General features: G+C 40.7%; 1 protein-coding gene across 6 annotated transcripts in view; it reads left to right on the forward strand.

The window, feature by feature from the left end:
* pknox2 (pbx/knotted 1 homeobox 2) overlaps window positions 1-10089 on the forward strand; it is a 134489-nt gene extending 124400 nt beyond the window's left edge. For all 6 annotated transcript variants that reach the window (XM_038297850.1, XM_038297846.1, XM_038297852.1 and 3 more), the window contains 4 exons: window positions 1798-1917; window positions 2098-2174; window positions 6950-7128; window positions 8599-10089. In XM_038297850.1, coding sequence (XP_038153778.1) covers window positions 1798-1917; window positions 2098-2174; window positions 6950-7128; window positions 8599-8861 — 639 coding nt within the window. In that variant the 3' untranslated portion in view covers window positions 8862-10089. The remainder of the gene's footprint in view (window positions 1-1797; window positions 1918-2097; window positions 2175-6949; window positions 7129-8598) is intronic.
* The last annotated feature ends 6573 nt before the right edge of the window (window positions 10090-16662 follow it).

Genomic DNA, 16662 nt, shown 5'->3' on the forward strand with positions numbered 1-16662 from the left:
TGCACATCAGCTCAGCCTGATTATTTATCCTGACTGCTCAAATAAAATGCTTTTTGTTTCATCATTTGAAAAAATAATTCACTTCTGTTTAGTTTAGAAACTACGGAAGCCCTGAAAGGCAAGAGAGTAAGAAAAATCTGGAAAAGTTAGAAGTCTTTTTTTTTTGTGGTATTATTTTTTAGCCCTGAAAGGCAAGTAAAAAAAAAAAATCAAAGGCAAGTTTTTCTGTTTGTTCTTGTAATACTTTATTTTGCCACTAGAGGCACTGAGGTAATAAAACAGACAGTCACTGTCGGCTGTATTCTTCAGCTGTATAGTCAGACAGGCCTGGCTTCCAAGGATCGATCTTCCAAATATAAAATTTTATTTTTGCAAAGTAAAATAATCTACAAATAAGGGATAAAAGCTGTGGCTTGTGGGGCGGCGTCTTCTCAGGGGGGGCAAAGAAACGCATGAAACAGAAAATAGTTTCTCATTTAAAATATTTACTGAATGAAGATGTTGTCCAGTTTTATTAAAATCTCATGTTGAAAATGTGATTTTTAGGCTGTAAAATGTTACTTTCACAAAATGAAAAATACCTTACAATGGATTAAAAAAGTAACAAAAATAATAATTAGGTGCTAAATAAATATCTTGGACAAAAAGTAAAATAAAGCTATTCTTCAGAATATTTGGTCAATGTACCTTCATAATTCTGAATATTATGTATTTTTGACTTCTTTAAAGAGAAAAATAACAGTTTTAATTAAAACATATGTAGAACTTGATTAACTGAAAATACAATTTGGATACGAGGAGCATGAAAAGTGTCTGTGATCAACGGGCCGACCAGCCTGTCTGTTTTCCCGGACCTAAACTACTAGCCAGATATTTTCTGAAAATAAATCCGAAGCTATCCATCCATCCATTATCTGTCACGCTTTATCCGTGCTGAGGGGCTCTGGTGTCTCCAGCTGTCTGAGGCGGGGTCCTTCCTGTCCAGGTCCAGAGTACCCAGAGAGAATCCCCACATGCTCAGGGAGAACATGCTAACTCCATGCAGAAAGACCACCAGGCCTGGGATCGAACCCGGAACCTTGCTGCAAGGCAGCAGTGCTACCCACTGCTCCACTGAGGAGCCCGCAATAAATCAAAAGCCTTTATTTAATTATTTAATTAAGTGACTCCATCCAACCTAAAACAGGAGAAGTTCATAAAATAAGAAAAGGATCCATCCAATGAGCAAAAATTGGTTAAAAAACCAACATGATTTACATCCAAACGATGTGTTAAAAGTGAAAGGTGAAAAGCCGTCATTTTCGGATCATTGAAAAGATGTTAAAACTGGTTTTGTAACGTCTGTAGATGTAGGATGTCCAACTCTGCAAAGTCTCTCAGACCTTCTCTTTGTCTTTCCTTCACACTCCAGATCAGAATAATGATTTAGGCTTTGGTCAAACGGACCACGGCGTGCAGACGGCGCTTCCCCTTCTCTGCTCGCTCTAACTAATTCAGCACCATGCAGTTAAATCTTAACTGGAGGCCTGACCCTGGGCTCTTTTAACTCCTAATCTAAGGCACCGAGCAAAGAACAGACGCGTTGGCTCCTCTGCTATTTTATATTTTAAGTATCATTACTCAAATTCAGTTACCATGGTGACACTTTAGAAGGTGTTTCTGCCCTTGCTACTGATAAAATGAAAGGTAATTGGTAGTCTCCCTTTGTTTCCGTGGCAACAATAACTAAGTCTTACCAATTTTTGCCTTTTTTCCTCCCCCTTCATTCTCCCTCCTCCCTTCTTGCCTTTTGGAAAGGTAAATGTGGACTTGGCATCTCTTCTGGACAGTGAAGACAAGAAGTCAAAGAACAAGCGAGGGGTCCTTCCCAAACACGCCACCAACATCATGCGATCCTGGCTCTTCCAGCATCTCATGGTGAGGTTAAACGTCAGCCGCCATCGGTAGCTGTTGTAAAATTAGAGGAAATAAGGAAACAAAGACCACAAATGAAGAGGGAAGATTTGCTCGTGTTTGAACAGGAACAGGCAACTTTTGTTAACAACAATAAAATGAAACTGGAGAAAAACTGAGATGCTGCTTCTTCTTTTTTTTCAGCACCCATACCCAACAGAAGACGAGAAGAGGCAGATCGCTGCACAAACAAGTCTCACCCTTTTGCAAGTAAACAACTGGTAAGCTGCAGTAACCCCGAACCCTGTTTAATCCAATCACCTTTATTATTCCCAAGGGCCAAAGAATCAGACCTACCATACGAACATGAGGAAGGAAATAAGGAAATATAAAACTATTGTTTCTAACAGGAACATAAAGATGTTCATAGAGTGAATAAATAAGCACCTCACCAGCTCATCACACAGCAGTGAACACATGATTTGATTTGAACTGAAAGTCAAGAAACTCGAGAGTTTCAGATTTTTTCCTACAGCTTTGCTGCCATCTGCTGGCTACAGATCTGCATTACAGTGAAAGTGAACGCCCCTCTGAAGGTTCAGGTCCATCTCTACACCCAGATTTCAGGGCTGAAAGTAAATTTTCTTCTACAGAAATCCACCAGATAATTAACTGCTAGGTTGCGTCATACAGTAGTAGCCATTCAAAATGTCCCCTTTCCTTGGCTGGTTGTTGGCTGGTCCTCTACAATTCCTTTTTAAACATCAATCTTTGCACTAAAATATTCTTTCTGTCATGATTTGTGGACATTAAGATCTAAAGAGAAGCGCCATCTCCTGGTCAGACGCTGTAATTCAGTGAGAGGGTGGAGTCAGAGTAAAAAATATGCAAGAGAGAGTCACTCCAGTGGCTGAAAGTTGGAGGGGATTCTGCTGGGAGTTGGAGGGAAGTGGGCTGCCATTCGGCTGGCGTTTGACTGGGAAGGTCCATATTGAATGGCTGCTAGTTTATAGATGCTTATTATCAGTGAACACCATGAGTTTATAAGGAGAGTTTTCTGCTCCTTTCAGGACTTTCTCACTTTGGAGACAATCGGTATGATGGACATAGTCAAGAGATTCTTACCAAAGTAGAAGTACCAACAGTCTGATGCGCAGAGAAACAGAAAGTAACCCCACAGCTCCATCTTATAGGATTGCACAGCTGTTTAATTAGGAATTAAATACATAGTGAAACAGTAGAAAGAATCTGCTGGTGAAGATTCTCAGCCATCCAGGTCAGAGTCGTTCCAAAAAAGTTAAAATCAATCCACTGGACTTTGTTTCTAAGTTTAAAGACGTTTCTCTTCCATCCAGGAAGATTTTTCAATTCAAAATGTCAGAAATAGCGTTTAGTTCCAGGTTTTATCCAGCAGCCCAACAAAGCCTGGTTTTTGTTTATAAAACATGCAAATAGAAACGGATGAACGGGTCCACCCCTTTGGAATGGGGGTCGTTTGGCTTCTTTTGTTAGCCTGCAATGCCCCATACCTGTCTATGTCTCTGAAAGGGGGGCGTTAAAGGGAATTGTTGGCCTAGCTGAACAGGTGAGGTCTTCTGTTCTCCTGTAAAGGGTTTGGGGCTGCGATGATAGCGGGAAGGAATCAACTCTATTGCTGCTTTGGAGGTTTTTGAAAGCTGAAATCTTAAGTCCACCATTCCAGGTCGAATGCAAACAAAGACCCACTTTGCTTCCTCCCGCTTCAGTGAAGTCTGTTATGAATAATCATCATCTTTAAAATGAGTTTAAATGGTTGTGTTCGCATGGGAGCTGAAACCTTGGATTAAATAAATAAATATTGGAGTAAAAAAAGAATAAAGTAAAACATGAGCTAAAATGTATAATTTACTTTACAGAGAAATGTACTTATTAGATATAATATACCAGTATTTATTTATTTATTAAATTAGAAAAAATGGCTTAGCCACAGCCTTTAGTAATCTCTTATAGCATTTGTCAAAGACGTGGCTTACAGCGAGATGGATCTTTGATGGCTACCCCTCTTACAATCTGTCTAGAGGCGCTGTGAAGTCTCACCAGGCTCCAAAGGCCTTTGGTGGGTAAACAGGCTGCCGCCATTACAGGTCCTAAACCGTCCTGAACAGCTAGCATTAATCCAGTTCATTTCTATTGGGTCAATTTACAACACGTGACATGTCAAGCCTCTACAGTTCATCACAGTATCCAGTCAGATTGATTCAAAGTTTTCTGTCTAAGGAAAACCAGTTGATTGCATCGACTCATTGACTCTTCAGCAATCCCTCACAGTAAGCATGCTTGTAGCGAGAGTGGAGAGAAAAAACTCCCTTTGAACAGGAAGAAACCTCCAGCAGAACCAGGCTCAGTGTGAGAGGCCATCTGCCGCTAGACAGGGTGTCTGCCTCACGGACTAAAACTGGTAGTTGGTTCCACAGGAGAGGAGCCTGATAACTAAAAGATCTGCCTCCCATTCTACTTTTAGAAATTCTAGGAACCACTAGTAAACCTGCAGATTGAGAGCGAAGTGCTCTGTTAGGAACATCAGGAACAATCAGATCTCTGATATCAGATGGAGCTTGGCCATTTAAGGCTTTATATGTGAGAAGGAGGATTTTAGATTCTATTCTGGATTTAACAGGAAGCCAATGAAGAGAAGCCAGGATAGGCGAGATATGATCTCTCTTTTTCATTTTCATCAGAACTCTGGCTGCAGCATTTTGGATCAGCTGAAGGCTTTTAACTACAGTTTGTGGACTTCCTGATAGTAAAGAATTACAATAGTCCAGCCTTGAAGTAACAAATGCATGGACTAGTTTCTCAGCATCACCCCTGGACAGGAGATTTCTCATTTTTGCAATGTTCCTCAGATGAAAGAAGGAAATTCTAGAAACCTCTTTGATCTGGGATTTAAATGACAGGTCCTGATCAAAAATGACAACAAGAGTTTTTACTTTATTATCTGAAATCAGTTTAATCCCATCCAAATGAAGTGACTGACTAATCAGCTTCTTTTTCAGAGACTCTGGTCCAAAGACTATAACTTCTGTTTTGTCTGCATTCAGGAGCAGAAAGTTAAGAGTCATCCAGGTTTTTATGTCTTCAGACATGCCTGTAATCTATGTAATGGGTTAGCTTCATCTGGATTTATAGACAGATATAGCTGGGTATCATCAGCATAACAGTGGAAATTAATCCCATGCTGTCTAATAACTCTACCAATTGGGAGCATGTATAAAGTAAAGAGAATTGGTCCTAGCACTGATCCCTGTGGTACTCCACCGGTAACCTTTGAGCGTGTTGAAGATCTATCATTAACATGAACAAACTGAATTCGATCAGATAGATAAGATTTAAACCAGTCTAGTGCTGTTCCTTTAATTCCAACAAAATATTCAAGTCTTTCTAAAAGAATATTATGATCAACTGGATCAAATGCAGCACTGAGATCCAACAGGACGAGCACAGATACAAGTCCATTATCTGAGGCCATGAGAATATCATTAGTGACTTTCACCAGAGCTGTTTCAGTGCTATGATGAGCTCTAAAGCCAGACTGAAACTCTTCAAAAAGTTCATTATGGTGGAAGTGATCGCAAACTTGTTTGGCAACTACTTTCTAAAGAATTTTAGATCAGAAAGGAAGATTGGATATAGGTCTATAACTGACCAAGTCATCTGGGCCAAGAGACGGTTTCTTAAGCAGAGGTTTAATTCCATCCATCCATCTTCCTCCGCTTATCCGGGGTCGGGTCGCGGGGGCAGCAGCTTAAGAAGGGAGGCCCAGACTTCCCTCTCCCCAGCCACTTCTTCTAGCCCCTCCGGGGGAATCCCAAGGCGTTCCCAGGCCAGCTGAGAAACACAGTCTCTCCAGCGTGTCCTGGGTCTCCCCCTGGGTTTCCTCCCGGTGGGACATGCCCAGAACACCTCAACAGGTAGACGTCCAGGAAGCATCCTAACCAGATACCCGAGCCACCTCAACTGGCTCCTCTTGACTTGGAGGAGCAGCGTCTCTACTCTGAGTCCCTCCCGGATGACCGAGCTTCTCACCCTATCTCTAAGGGAGAGCCCAGCCACCCTACGGAGGAAACCAATTTCGGCCACCTGTATCCGCGATCTCGTTCTTTCGGTCATGACCCAGAGTTCATGACCATAGATGAGGGTAGGAACGTAGATCCACCGGTAAATCGAGAGCTTCGCTTTTTGGCTCAGATCTCTCTTGACCACGATGGACCGGTACAGCGCCTGCTTCACGGCAGATGCTGCGCCAATCCGCCTGTCGATCTCCTGCTCCCTTCTTCCCTCATTCATGAACAAGATCCCGAGATACTTAAACTCCTCCACTTGGGGCAGGACACCCCCCCTGACCCAGAGAAGGCACTCTACCCTTTTCCGGCTCAAGACCATGGCCTCAGATTTGGAGGCACTGATCCCCATCCTGGCTGCTTCACACTTGGCTGCGAAAAGATCCAGCGAGAGCTGCAGATCACAACCTGATGAAGCCAATAGGACCACATCATCTGCAAAACGCAGAGATGCAATCCTAAGGCCACCAAAACGGATCCAGCAGGTTTAATTCCAGCAACCTTAAAAGCTTTTGGTACATATCCCTGTAACAGAGATAGATTAATCACATCTAAAATGGAGGAGGAGATCAAAGGGAATACCTCCTTAAATAACCTGGTTGGAACTGGATCTAACATCCAAGTTGAAGGCTTAGATGAAGACAATAGTTTTACTAACTCTGAAAGTTCAACTGGATCAAAGCAGTTTAATTACTGAGCACTGAGATCTAACAGGACAAGTACAGATAAAAGTCCATTTTCTAAGGCCATGAGAATATCATGACTGAGGATAGAAGTTTGCTTCATTTTAAAATAGTCTAGAAACCAAATTTCCTTTCTAGATGCTTGGTTTGAAACTTTTAGAATTCTCTAAAACAGATTTAAAATTTCCTCTGAATAATCTGTGTAAAATTCATTGCAGTCTATATTGTTTTCAGGTTTCCCATAATTTTTTTCCCCATGTCTTGTTGTTAAAGGTTCATCAACGCCCGTCGCCGAATCCTTCAGCCCATGTTGGATGCCAGTAATCCAGACCCGGCTCCAAAGGCAAAGAAGATGAAGTCCCAGCACCGCCCGACGCAGCGCTTCTGGCCCGACTCTATTGTGGCCGGAGTTCTGCAGACGCACCGATCTCAGGCAGTCAACAACTCAGAAAGTACGTCACATTCCCACAGATCAAACTCTTCCATCATCCAATCACACACAGGCTCATGGACGGGTGTTTTTTTTCTTTTTTTTAAGCCTTCAGCTTATTGTTTAGACATTTGTGAGTTAATTCCTGTTTTCTTAGGTTTCCTCAGCTTCTTTTCTATATCAGACTTCAGACTCTCAGTGTCACTAAGATTTGATTCTGTGATCTTTGAGAGACTTTTTTCCTTTTATTATTTTGAGCCATGAAGCCATCATGCTGGAAAATAAGAACTTGTAGCCAAAAGGAAGTGACTGATCCTGCTCTTTAAGTCACTGCAAAGTGTTTGGACAGACGCGATGTCTCTGCTGTCCTTAATCATCCGAACATTATTCCTCTCTGGCTGTGAGGATTTGGTGCTACGGTTAACCAAGCTCTGCGCTGGTGGCAGTTTTCCTTTGATGCTAACCGTTATATGACGACATGTCGTCTCTGTTCCGGCTGTCAGTCTACTGATGGGATCACAGGGTGATTCAGCAGGACTCATTTACAGCTTTTCCTCTGCTGCCAGAGCAAAAGTGATATATTCATAGATCAGCTTTAGTTAATCTGTAAACGATAATCTGTTCAGAACCTCTGCTCAGTAATCTATCTGCAGTCGGATTTCTCACCGGATCAAAGAAGACACTAACCATTCAAACCAGCATCTTTCTGTCATGATAACAACGTCATGACTGAAATGTGTCTCGACTCTCACCACTAGATGGCAGCATTGGCTCGGTTTCTGTAAACTGAGGAAGATTAGATTTCAAGGGCAAAGATTCTGTCATTTATTAAAAGAAGTTCCCTCAGGGATCAGCTGAACATGTTTTCCCAACTAGCTGGAGGTCTGCTGGGAGCAGCCGGATAAAGACAAAGGAACTCAGAATACTTTACGGATTTAAGCCGCTTCTAATTTCTGCTGTAATCTCAGCAGACTGAACAATGCAGGGAAGTGAAGCGTCAGCCCGTCTTTAGAATCCCTCCACCACCTCTGGATGTTAGCTTTAGCTTCTCACAGGGTGAAAACATTCATCACTAATACTCCGTCGTCATGGAGATTAATGAAAAAACAAAGATGGTAAAACATGATCAATAATCTGAGAAAAACTGCTTCAAAATATGTTGGATTTAGATTAGTTCAATCTGATCTATCAATATAGAACAGAATAGAACATGATACAATAGAATAGGTAAGAATAGAATAGAATCATTTTTTATGGGGAATTTCCAGTTTTCAGCCAGCATGGATCAGCGAAGGTAACAGTCAGTAAAGATTAAAAATGATATAATTGATGAGAATTAAAAACGAAATGATTGTGAGAAGCAGAAGCTGCATTAATTGAAGATTAATGGCGGTAAAATGATAAATATAAACAGATTCAGTTTCTGGGCCATGCCAGTAAAACCAGTTGATGTCGGAGGTTCCCACTAACTCCTGTCTGTCCGTTCCCACAGACCCCCTCAGCATGGACGGCCTGCAGTCGCTGTCCTCAGACTCTGCCACCCTGGCCATGCAGCAGGCCATGCTGGGAGCCGATGACTCCATGGACGGCACGGAGGACGACGAGGAAGAGGAGGAGGAGGAGGAAGGCATGGATGAAGAGGAGGAGGAGGAGGAGGAAGGAGAGGAGGAACATGACAGAGGAAGGCAGCTGCCTGGCAGGGGAGGAGGAGGAAGGAGGGAGCTCAGCATGGATGCAGAAGACGAGCTGGATTAGCAGGATGAACTTTGACCCGAGCTTCCTGCTCCGTCACACCCACTAGCCTGGCTTCAACGCCGAACCGCCGCCGCTTCTTCAGGGCACGCTACGCCTTCAACACAGACGCACATCCAGACGTTTATCCGCTCTGCCATCGGTCACGTTCCATTTGTTCATTCTACGTCCTCAATGCAGTGAAGGTTGGCTTGATTAGGGAAAGCAAAGGGAGATCAGAACCTCCACGGGTTTGAATTATTTTCAAATAATTTCATCTTTAGTTCTGGGATATAAAAAAAATAAATAAAAGAGATGCTGCAGATTGATGAGGGAAAAAAGTCTTTTTCACTTTGTGAGGAAATGTGGAAACAGCTCCTCATGCGGATGTGAGATTTTGGTGCCTGACGTTGGTTTTAAAAGGGCTGCAGATTTATTTAGGCTTTTCTTTCTTCACTGACAGGAAGAAGTTGTTTGATTTAGCAGCAAATGTGTCATGTTTGCTTTCTAAACTGAGGGGGGGGGGGTCAAAGGGAGCTGGGAACAAACGACTCGGAGCCTCTCAGCATCACAAGCATGACGTTTTCAAACTTTCTCAGTTTGTAGTTTCTTCTTCTTCTTCTTCTTCTTCTTCGAGCCAAAAAAAAAAGAAGGAAAACCCAGACAAAAAAAGAGAGTTTGTTCACCGGTGTATCCCGACTGCACATACAGTATGTAAATTGGATTCTTCCTCTGTTTGCATCCCGAAGCTGAAGGTTTGCATATTTATTCAGTTCTTCTGTGTGTTTGACTGTTTCGTGCCCTCAGAGAGTAGCTTCAGCAAGGTGACTGTTTCTGATTGAAAACGAGTGGCGCCGTGTGCGTAAGTACTGGAATCCAGGCGCGGATTCATACTGCAGACTTAATGTAACAGCAGGAATCCCTGCAGCAGCAGCAGACAAGAAACTGTGAATCACATCAAACTCTTTGGGGATATTTTTATCCACAAGACAAACGGAGTCAGACTTTTCCAACGTGAAAATGTTTAGAAAAAGACGAAATAAACCCAACTCATGTTATATTGAATGTTCTGATAGTTTATTGTGAAGTATTGCTCATTATTATTCTTTTCTTGATTGCCTTTTTTTAATGGATCTTCCAGAGCAACGAGGAGAATATTTCTATTTCATTTGTATACTTTGTTGTCAAAATCTATTGCGTTTCAATAGATGGGTTTTAATAATTAAACATGTAAATCTGATGTAAACCTGAAGCAGCTGTTCGTTTGTCGCAATGAAGGAACAACAGAAATGCTGGGGTTAACAGGGCGTGTCCACGTCCTGCTCTGGACTCAAACCTGACCTCACTATAGAATGAGATTCTGACTTTATGTCAAAAACAACAAATACAGAAGATGGTAGACGATGATCTGGGAAGGTTATGATGCTGAAATGAAAAATAAGACGATTGAATCTAAAAGCCAAAGAGACGCTGCCCGTCGTCTTCTGATCCAACTGAACGAACCTCAGCGAATTCCTAGGAAAGTCATCTTCAACTTTCAAATCATTCTGGCTTAAACATAAATATAAATTTACTCTTTATCAGACCATATTGTCCAGAAACTTAGAAAATTTCTTTGTAAAAAAAAAAAAATCCTGTCTTAAAATCTGTTTTTTTTCCGTTCTCTTCTGCAGGCCAGTTAGTTCTACGTCAGCCTGAACACCTAAATTCGGCCAATCATATATCAACGGTCATCTGTCAATCACATTTTTTGGCTCATACTATCGTGATTCATCTGTCGCAGCTAATATACGCAGCGGTTGAAATCAGAATCCTTTCCTTTCCCATTGAGTTCCGTCCCAGTGTTCACGGGGATGGACGTCTGCGTCTTCGGCAGGCGTAGAGCTAACAGAACTGGCAGCGTTGCGAGGCAAGGGCTCAAACATGAACGGCTGGAAGCCTTCTACACCAAACCAAGCTTCTGCCGCCCTGGCGTCCTCTTCCACAACATCTTCGTCCCCGCTTTCCTCCTCTAAATAAAAAATGGATGACGGAGGAGACTCATCCACGACCTCCGACACTAAACTCTCCTCCTCTTGCGTGTTTCCTCTGTCCATAGCGTTCCTTGACAGTGTCGTTGCTAGGTTACCAATTTAGTGCTACTTGGTCCCAATGGAATTTCCCATTGGGAACCTGCTAGCACTAAGATGCTAACTGGTTAGCAAGATGCTTCCGACAAACTGGCCACAACCAAAAGGCTTGGGAACCTTCTGCCACAACAATCCCGCCCCCTTGATAATCAACCAATCACATTCACTTTATTCAGTCATGTAAAGTCGTGCACCACTCGGGAGAATTCGGAAACGCAACGGTTGTTACGGCCGCTTCCCTACGACTGTAAAGGAAAAGTCTGTTCAGCAAAGAATGATCAATGGATCATTATTTATACCTAAAACTAATACTTTCGTGATGATTTAATGAATTTAGCTTTAATCATTTAAAAAAAATAAAACAATCCTTTTAATTGTGAAGATTGAGTTTGGGAGCAGCCATTTTTGCCCAAATATAGTAACCCCTCCCTCCTGCCATCTTCCAGCAGTGACGTCACGGTGCGGTAAGCCTAGCGCCATTCTCCCCGCTTTACAAGCTAAATCAATGGGAACTACTAGACACATCTGCAATCAGCAACAATTATTGAAGATTTCCAGAGGACTTCACCATTGAAATTCACCAGAGCTATAGTGAAACTGACAATGCCCACGTGCATGGCAGCTGGATGCTGGAATACATCGGGTAAAAGTGAAAAAAAGAGTTATTCCACCTTTCTGATTCCTGATCCTCCACGGACGGGTTGGTCGTTGGATCGCCAACTTGAAGAGGGAGGATTTGCCATCGAACTTCTGGCCAGAGAAAAAACCCGTAATATGTAGCCAACATTTGGAAGAAGAATGTTTTCAAGATGACTTGGATAATAGCGCGTTGTGACAAACACCAGATACAGCACTGGGACTTGATCAACAGCCGATACCGCACCGTGACGTCACTAACCAGTAGGTGGCAGTAGTGTTCTTTGACAAACATGGATGCCTCCAGTAAAGCACATTCACATGAAAATTACTCTGAATTAAAAACACTGGTCATTTATTGAACAGGATGGAATCATTTCAGATTTATAGAACTTTCAGAAGTTTCTGAATATAAACTGGCTTTTCCTTTAAAAGCTCTGATTTTCTGCGTCTGATTCTGAATATTTCAGCGTGTTTAATTCATGTAAGCAAAGTTTATGTAGATAGCTTCTTTCTCAGACAAGCATCACAAAATGGTGCGCAATATGAGTGTAAGAGCTACTTATTTTTTTAATAATTAATTAGTTAATGTGGATAATTTAGTTAATTTTATTTATTTTTGCTTTATTGTTTAATGTTGTTTTGAACCTTTTTTTGCTTATTCAGTGATGTTTCTTTGTTTCTGGTTAGTTATGAACAATCTGTGTGAATGAAGTTTATAAATAGGCTGTCAGTGGAAGGACCAGCATGCATCTGGGTGAGCGAATCATTTTCACCAGCGCAAGAGAAGCATGCACTGGAAAAATCTGAAACCTAAATAAGTAAATTATTCTTTCTTGGATTGAGGAAGTCGTTGAGACACTTCTCCAATGGAAGAAGACAATTTATATTTAAAATAAGAAAAAACAATGACATTGTCTTATTTCAAATGCAGACTATCAGAGTAAATATACTCATTGGCAGAAGATCGTATTTACCCGCTTAGATTAAGAGTGAATACACTTAATTTAAGAGATTTTAGATGTTTTTTTGCAGAGCTCTTCATAGGAAATAAAGGGTTTCAGAGGCAGGTCAGTGTGTCTGCACACACATCGCATCTCATTCTGGTTTTAAAAGAGGAAATGTATATTTTAGTCAGCATTACATATTTTTGTTCCACTCTGTCTGCAGCTGTTGGTCTGATGTGTTTTTACAGAGACAGGCGGGGTGGTGGTGGTGGGGGGTCTTGTATGTGTGGGGTCTTTCTCATCGCTATGGTTCCTTCCAAGTCCCGGATGCAGGGACCTCCAGGTCAGGTGATTCTCCTCACAGTCCTGATCCTTCATTTCAGTTCATCTCTGTTTGCAGAGAACCGACTGAATGATGGCGGCGCTGCAGAAGCTGGACGGACGCTTCGGGGGAAGGTTGAAGTTCAGGAGTTAAAGCAGGGAGGATGTGACCAACTGGCTTTAATAAATGTTTGCTTTTAAAATCTGCTTTCTGTTAAATATCAGATCCTTTCTCATCCATTCCTGATAAAACATGTTTTCTGATGTCTGTTCTTCTACGTTCTGCTGCCTCAGGATTTATGCTCTCTGCTTCAGGCTTTATATAGTTTCATGTTTTGTCCTTAGACCTGTAATTTAGTCCACAGGACCAGGCCCACCCATCTGCTCAACCAAAGGCAGCTTTCTAAAAACTAACTTCTGCAATCTGCTCATCTTACTGAACCAGTTTTACTCAAAGCCAAACTATGTGATGGAGTTTTAAAAGGAAGTCATTGTCTTTGGTTCTTGTAGGTAAAACCTAAATTGTGCAGAGTTGTAGGAAACTTAGAGAACAAAGGTCATGTAGGCATCTTGCAACGCCATCGTTTCAGCACTTTGTTGGATCTACTGTCCTGTACCTGCAGATTCATGACTGAATAAAAACAGGTTTTAAATGTGGGAAGAATATTTAGAAAGTAAGACACTCTCTGAATAATCCCTTCTATGCCCGGTGGAGGCAGGTATTCATGTTCAGGTTTGTTAAACATGCAAAACAAGAACAATATGAAGTGCTTCCTGATTGATGTGAGGTTTAGAAGTTTACGTGTTTATTTAGGATCTCTGGATCCAGCATGATGTGAAGCAACATTGACATAAGCTCCAAAGTATTAATCTTTATTCCTCCAGTATAAATCCTGCAGTTTAAAAACACTTTTATAGAAGTTAGAGGATCAACTTCAGCTTTTTACTCCAGTAAAAGTGTAACAGTACCATTTTTAAAACTATTTAAAGTATAAAAGTAATGTAGGAAAAAAAGTTAAGGCCAGAAGCTTTACTGCTTTACTCTATTAAAGGAACATTTTTCTACCATTCTGGACGATAACTTCCTTAGACTTCATTTTCTTAGTTTGATAACTAGCACTAGCAGAGGCACATTTAACTTTGCATTATCTCGAACTATTTATTTTGGTATGTGGTGAGCAACAAGTTGGGGCAGCACCGAGTCCAACCACAAAGAAAAAATTGTCTGGATGAAACTAATTATCTTGATGGTTTTTATTTTTATTTTAAAAATGATTTGATTTGATTGAGTCGTTACCATAACAGCGCTCCAAGGCAAGAACAGCTCCTCTTGACATTTTCACATAATATGCTGCTTAAAACGATACAAACTAGACTTCAAGCCCACACCTATGATCGCCAACGCCTGCTGGAGCTACGGTCTCAAAATGTTTTAAATCCAGACATTTTTGACTGTTTAACACTAGATGTCCCGGAGAATTCCAGTTTTCCTGCAAGCCCCCCTCCCCTCTTTAGTTTGTGTATTCACTCTACCTTACTAACTGTCCTTGTTGTAATGCTAATAACCTGTGATGTGACCAGTCCTTCTACAGGAGACTGGATAAGGCTGAAACAACCTGGCATCAGAACCAGAGCATGCTCCAAACACTTTTCATTACCTGCCCCTGCAACATCAGACCTTTTTGAAGGAATATCCTAATAAGTCATATCTAAATCTTTTATTTAGGCAAACCTATTGAACAACCAGATATCATAGGGTCCTAGTTCCTGAGCTGAGAACAGGTCATAGCCATGCTTTTCCAACAAGGCAAGGCAGAGACTATTTATATTGTCCATTCACCAACAGACTCTTAGAGAATAATTGTATTTTGTTTGTCTCGCCTTTTCATGTCATTCAACATTTCAGCTTAGAGAAACAAACAGTATGATTTCAGTATAGCAGTAACATTTATTTCTCCCAAGGAAAAGCTCTACATATGAAGCTACAATTGTCCCATTTAGCAGTTTTCACAAACCCAAGGTGAGTCCTTCCTGCATGTGTGACAGGTATACTTTGTGCAGTGAACACAACGCTCAGTGCTGTGGTTCCTGTTGCAGAGATTGCACACCTGGCCTGCTTAGAATAACTATGAAAAAATCTTTAAAAAATAGAGTTTAGCCCATTTTCCCAAAATAAGAGATGTAGTATGATCTAGATGAGGTTATCTATGTGTGCTACAAGTTTGGAGGCACTACAATGATCTATAGTGTAATTATTGGCTATTATATGCTCATAATAACAATGAATAAATCTCCAAAAATACATTTTGGCCTATCTCCCAAAGTAAGAAAGAAAAGAATGTTAGAACTGTAAATATACAGTCATATGTTTATATAACTATTTTTTATGTATTCATTACTGTTTTTAAGGCTGCACTTTAAAAATGAAATTGTCTAGAGCTGTTTTAAACAAAATTTCTTTTCGTTTACACTCATGTATACAAAATGACAAAATAAATCTAAGTCTAAATAATGAAAATGAGCTTAAATGAAACCAAACTAATGAGTCTATTGTTAAAATGTAAGGAATAGAAGCAGAAAGTTGTCTAAGAAATAATAACTGCAGTAAAGTTTAGAAAGGCAACGTTGCTACTAGATTAACAAAGTATTTCTAGTTTGTTAGTTGATGCCTCTGTCTGGCCTGCGTCCATCCCATTAGAAGACCTTAACCATCTAGATTGCAGCCACAAGGGGGCGATGAATAAACTGGATACAGTGGGCGCTGATTGGAAATGGACATTTCACTCACGCTCCGCGTGTTTCACGTATTGTGTGAAAAACATGTGACTACTATAGCCACTAGGTGGCAGTCTGACTCCATTTCGGCGTCCCATGAGTCAGAATTACATAGGTCGAGTAGCAGACTGGAAGGGGTGTCACGGGTTGCGAGTTTATAGCGCAGAGGTTAAGCTGAGTGGTCTTTGGTTCAATACACTGTGGGTTCAATCCCAGCTGTGGCTGAGTTGCCTTAATTGTTTTTGTTTTTTTTTTATTATAATTATTATCGCTTTTTTTTATAAAGTAATGAAAGTTAGAATGTAAAGTAATGAAACCAGGTTTTCTATTTTTGAAACAACAATTGGAGTTATTCGTTGGACATTCACGCATGAGCCTGTATAAAAAGAGGAGCTGACCAGCTCCTTTAGTCAGAGACACCGTGTCTGTATGTTTGTGGGCCTGCAGTCAACTGAAAAGCAGGTTTATTGGGGATCTTGGTGTGATATTGTTCTATTTTATTTTGTTTTTGATTAAAATAAAGTTAATGAATTAATTTAACATTGGGACTGCATAATCTTATTTCATGAAAATATTTATAGATAGATTGATAGTAGTTATAGATACACCTCCGATCTTATCTGAGAACTGTTATTTCTATTTATCTGCATCGCTATTATTTAATGAAAAATAAAATTAATTAAGTTGGAGCCGGGGATACGGACTGTAGCGCAACCAGAGAAAGGCGACAGAGACAGTGCTGCGGCTGGTGATGTTGAAATTAAAATCATATCCAAAGTTGATTCCTCATTAAGATAAGCCAAAGTTATTCAAATAGTTTAAAGTCCATCTTATTTATTTGAATATTTAACGAAAACATTGCAGATGCTTCACACGCACACAAAATGACAGAAAGATCCGAGCGTTTTAGTTTCTATATATATATAATACCTTTCAAAACCTATGAGTGTTTTTAAAATCTAGTGATTTTTTGAAAGAAAATAAAAGAATAAAAATAGTTAAGCATTTTAAAAGGAA

The sequence above is a fragment of the Cyprinodon tularosa genome, unplaced genomic scaffold (assembly GCF_016077235.1).
Source record: "Cyprinodon tularosa strain WSP-4 unplaced genomic scaffold, ASM1607723v1 ctg399, whole genome shotgun sequence".
Lineage (NCBI taxonomy): Eukaryota > Metazoa > Chordata > Actinopteri > Cyprinodontiformes > Cyprinodontidae > Cyprinodon > Cyprinodon tularosa.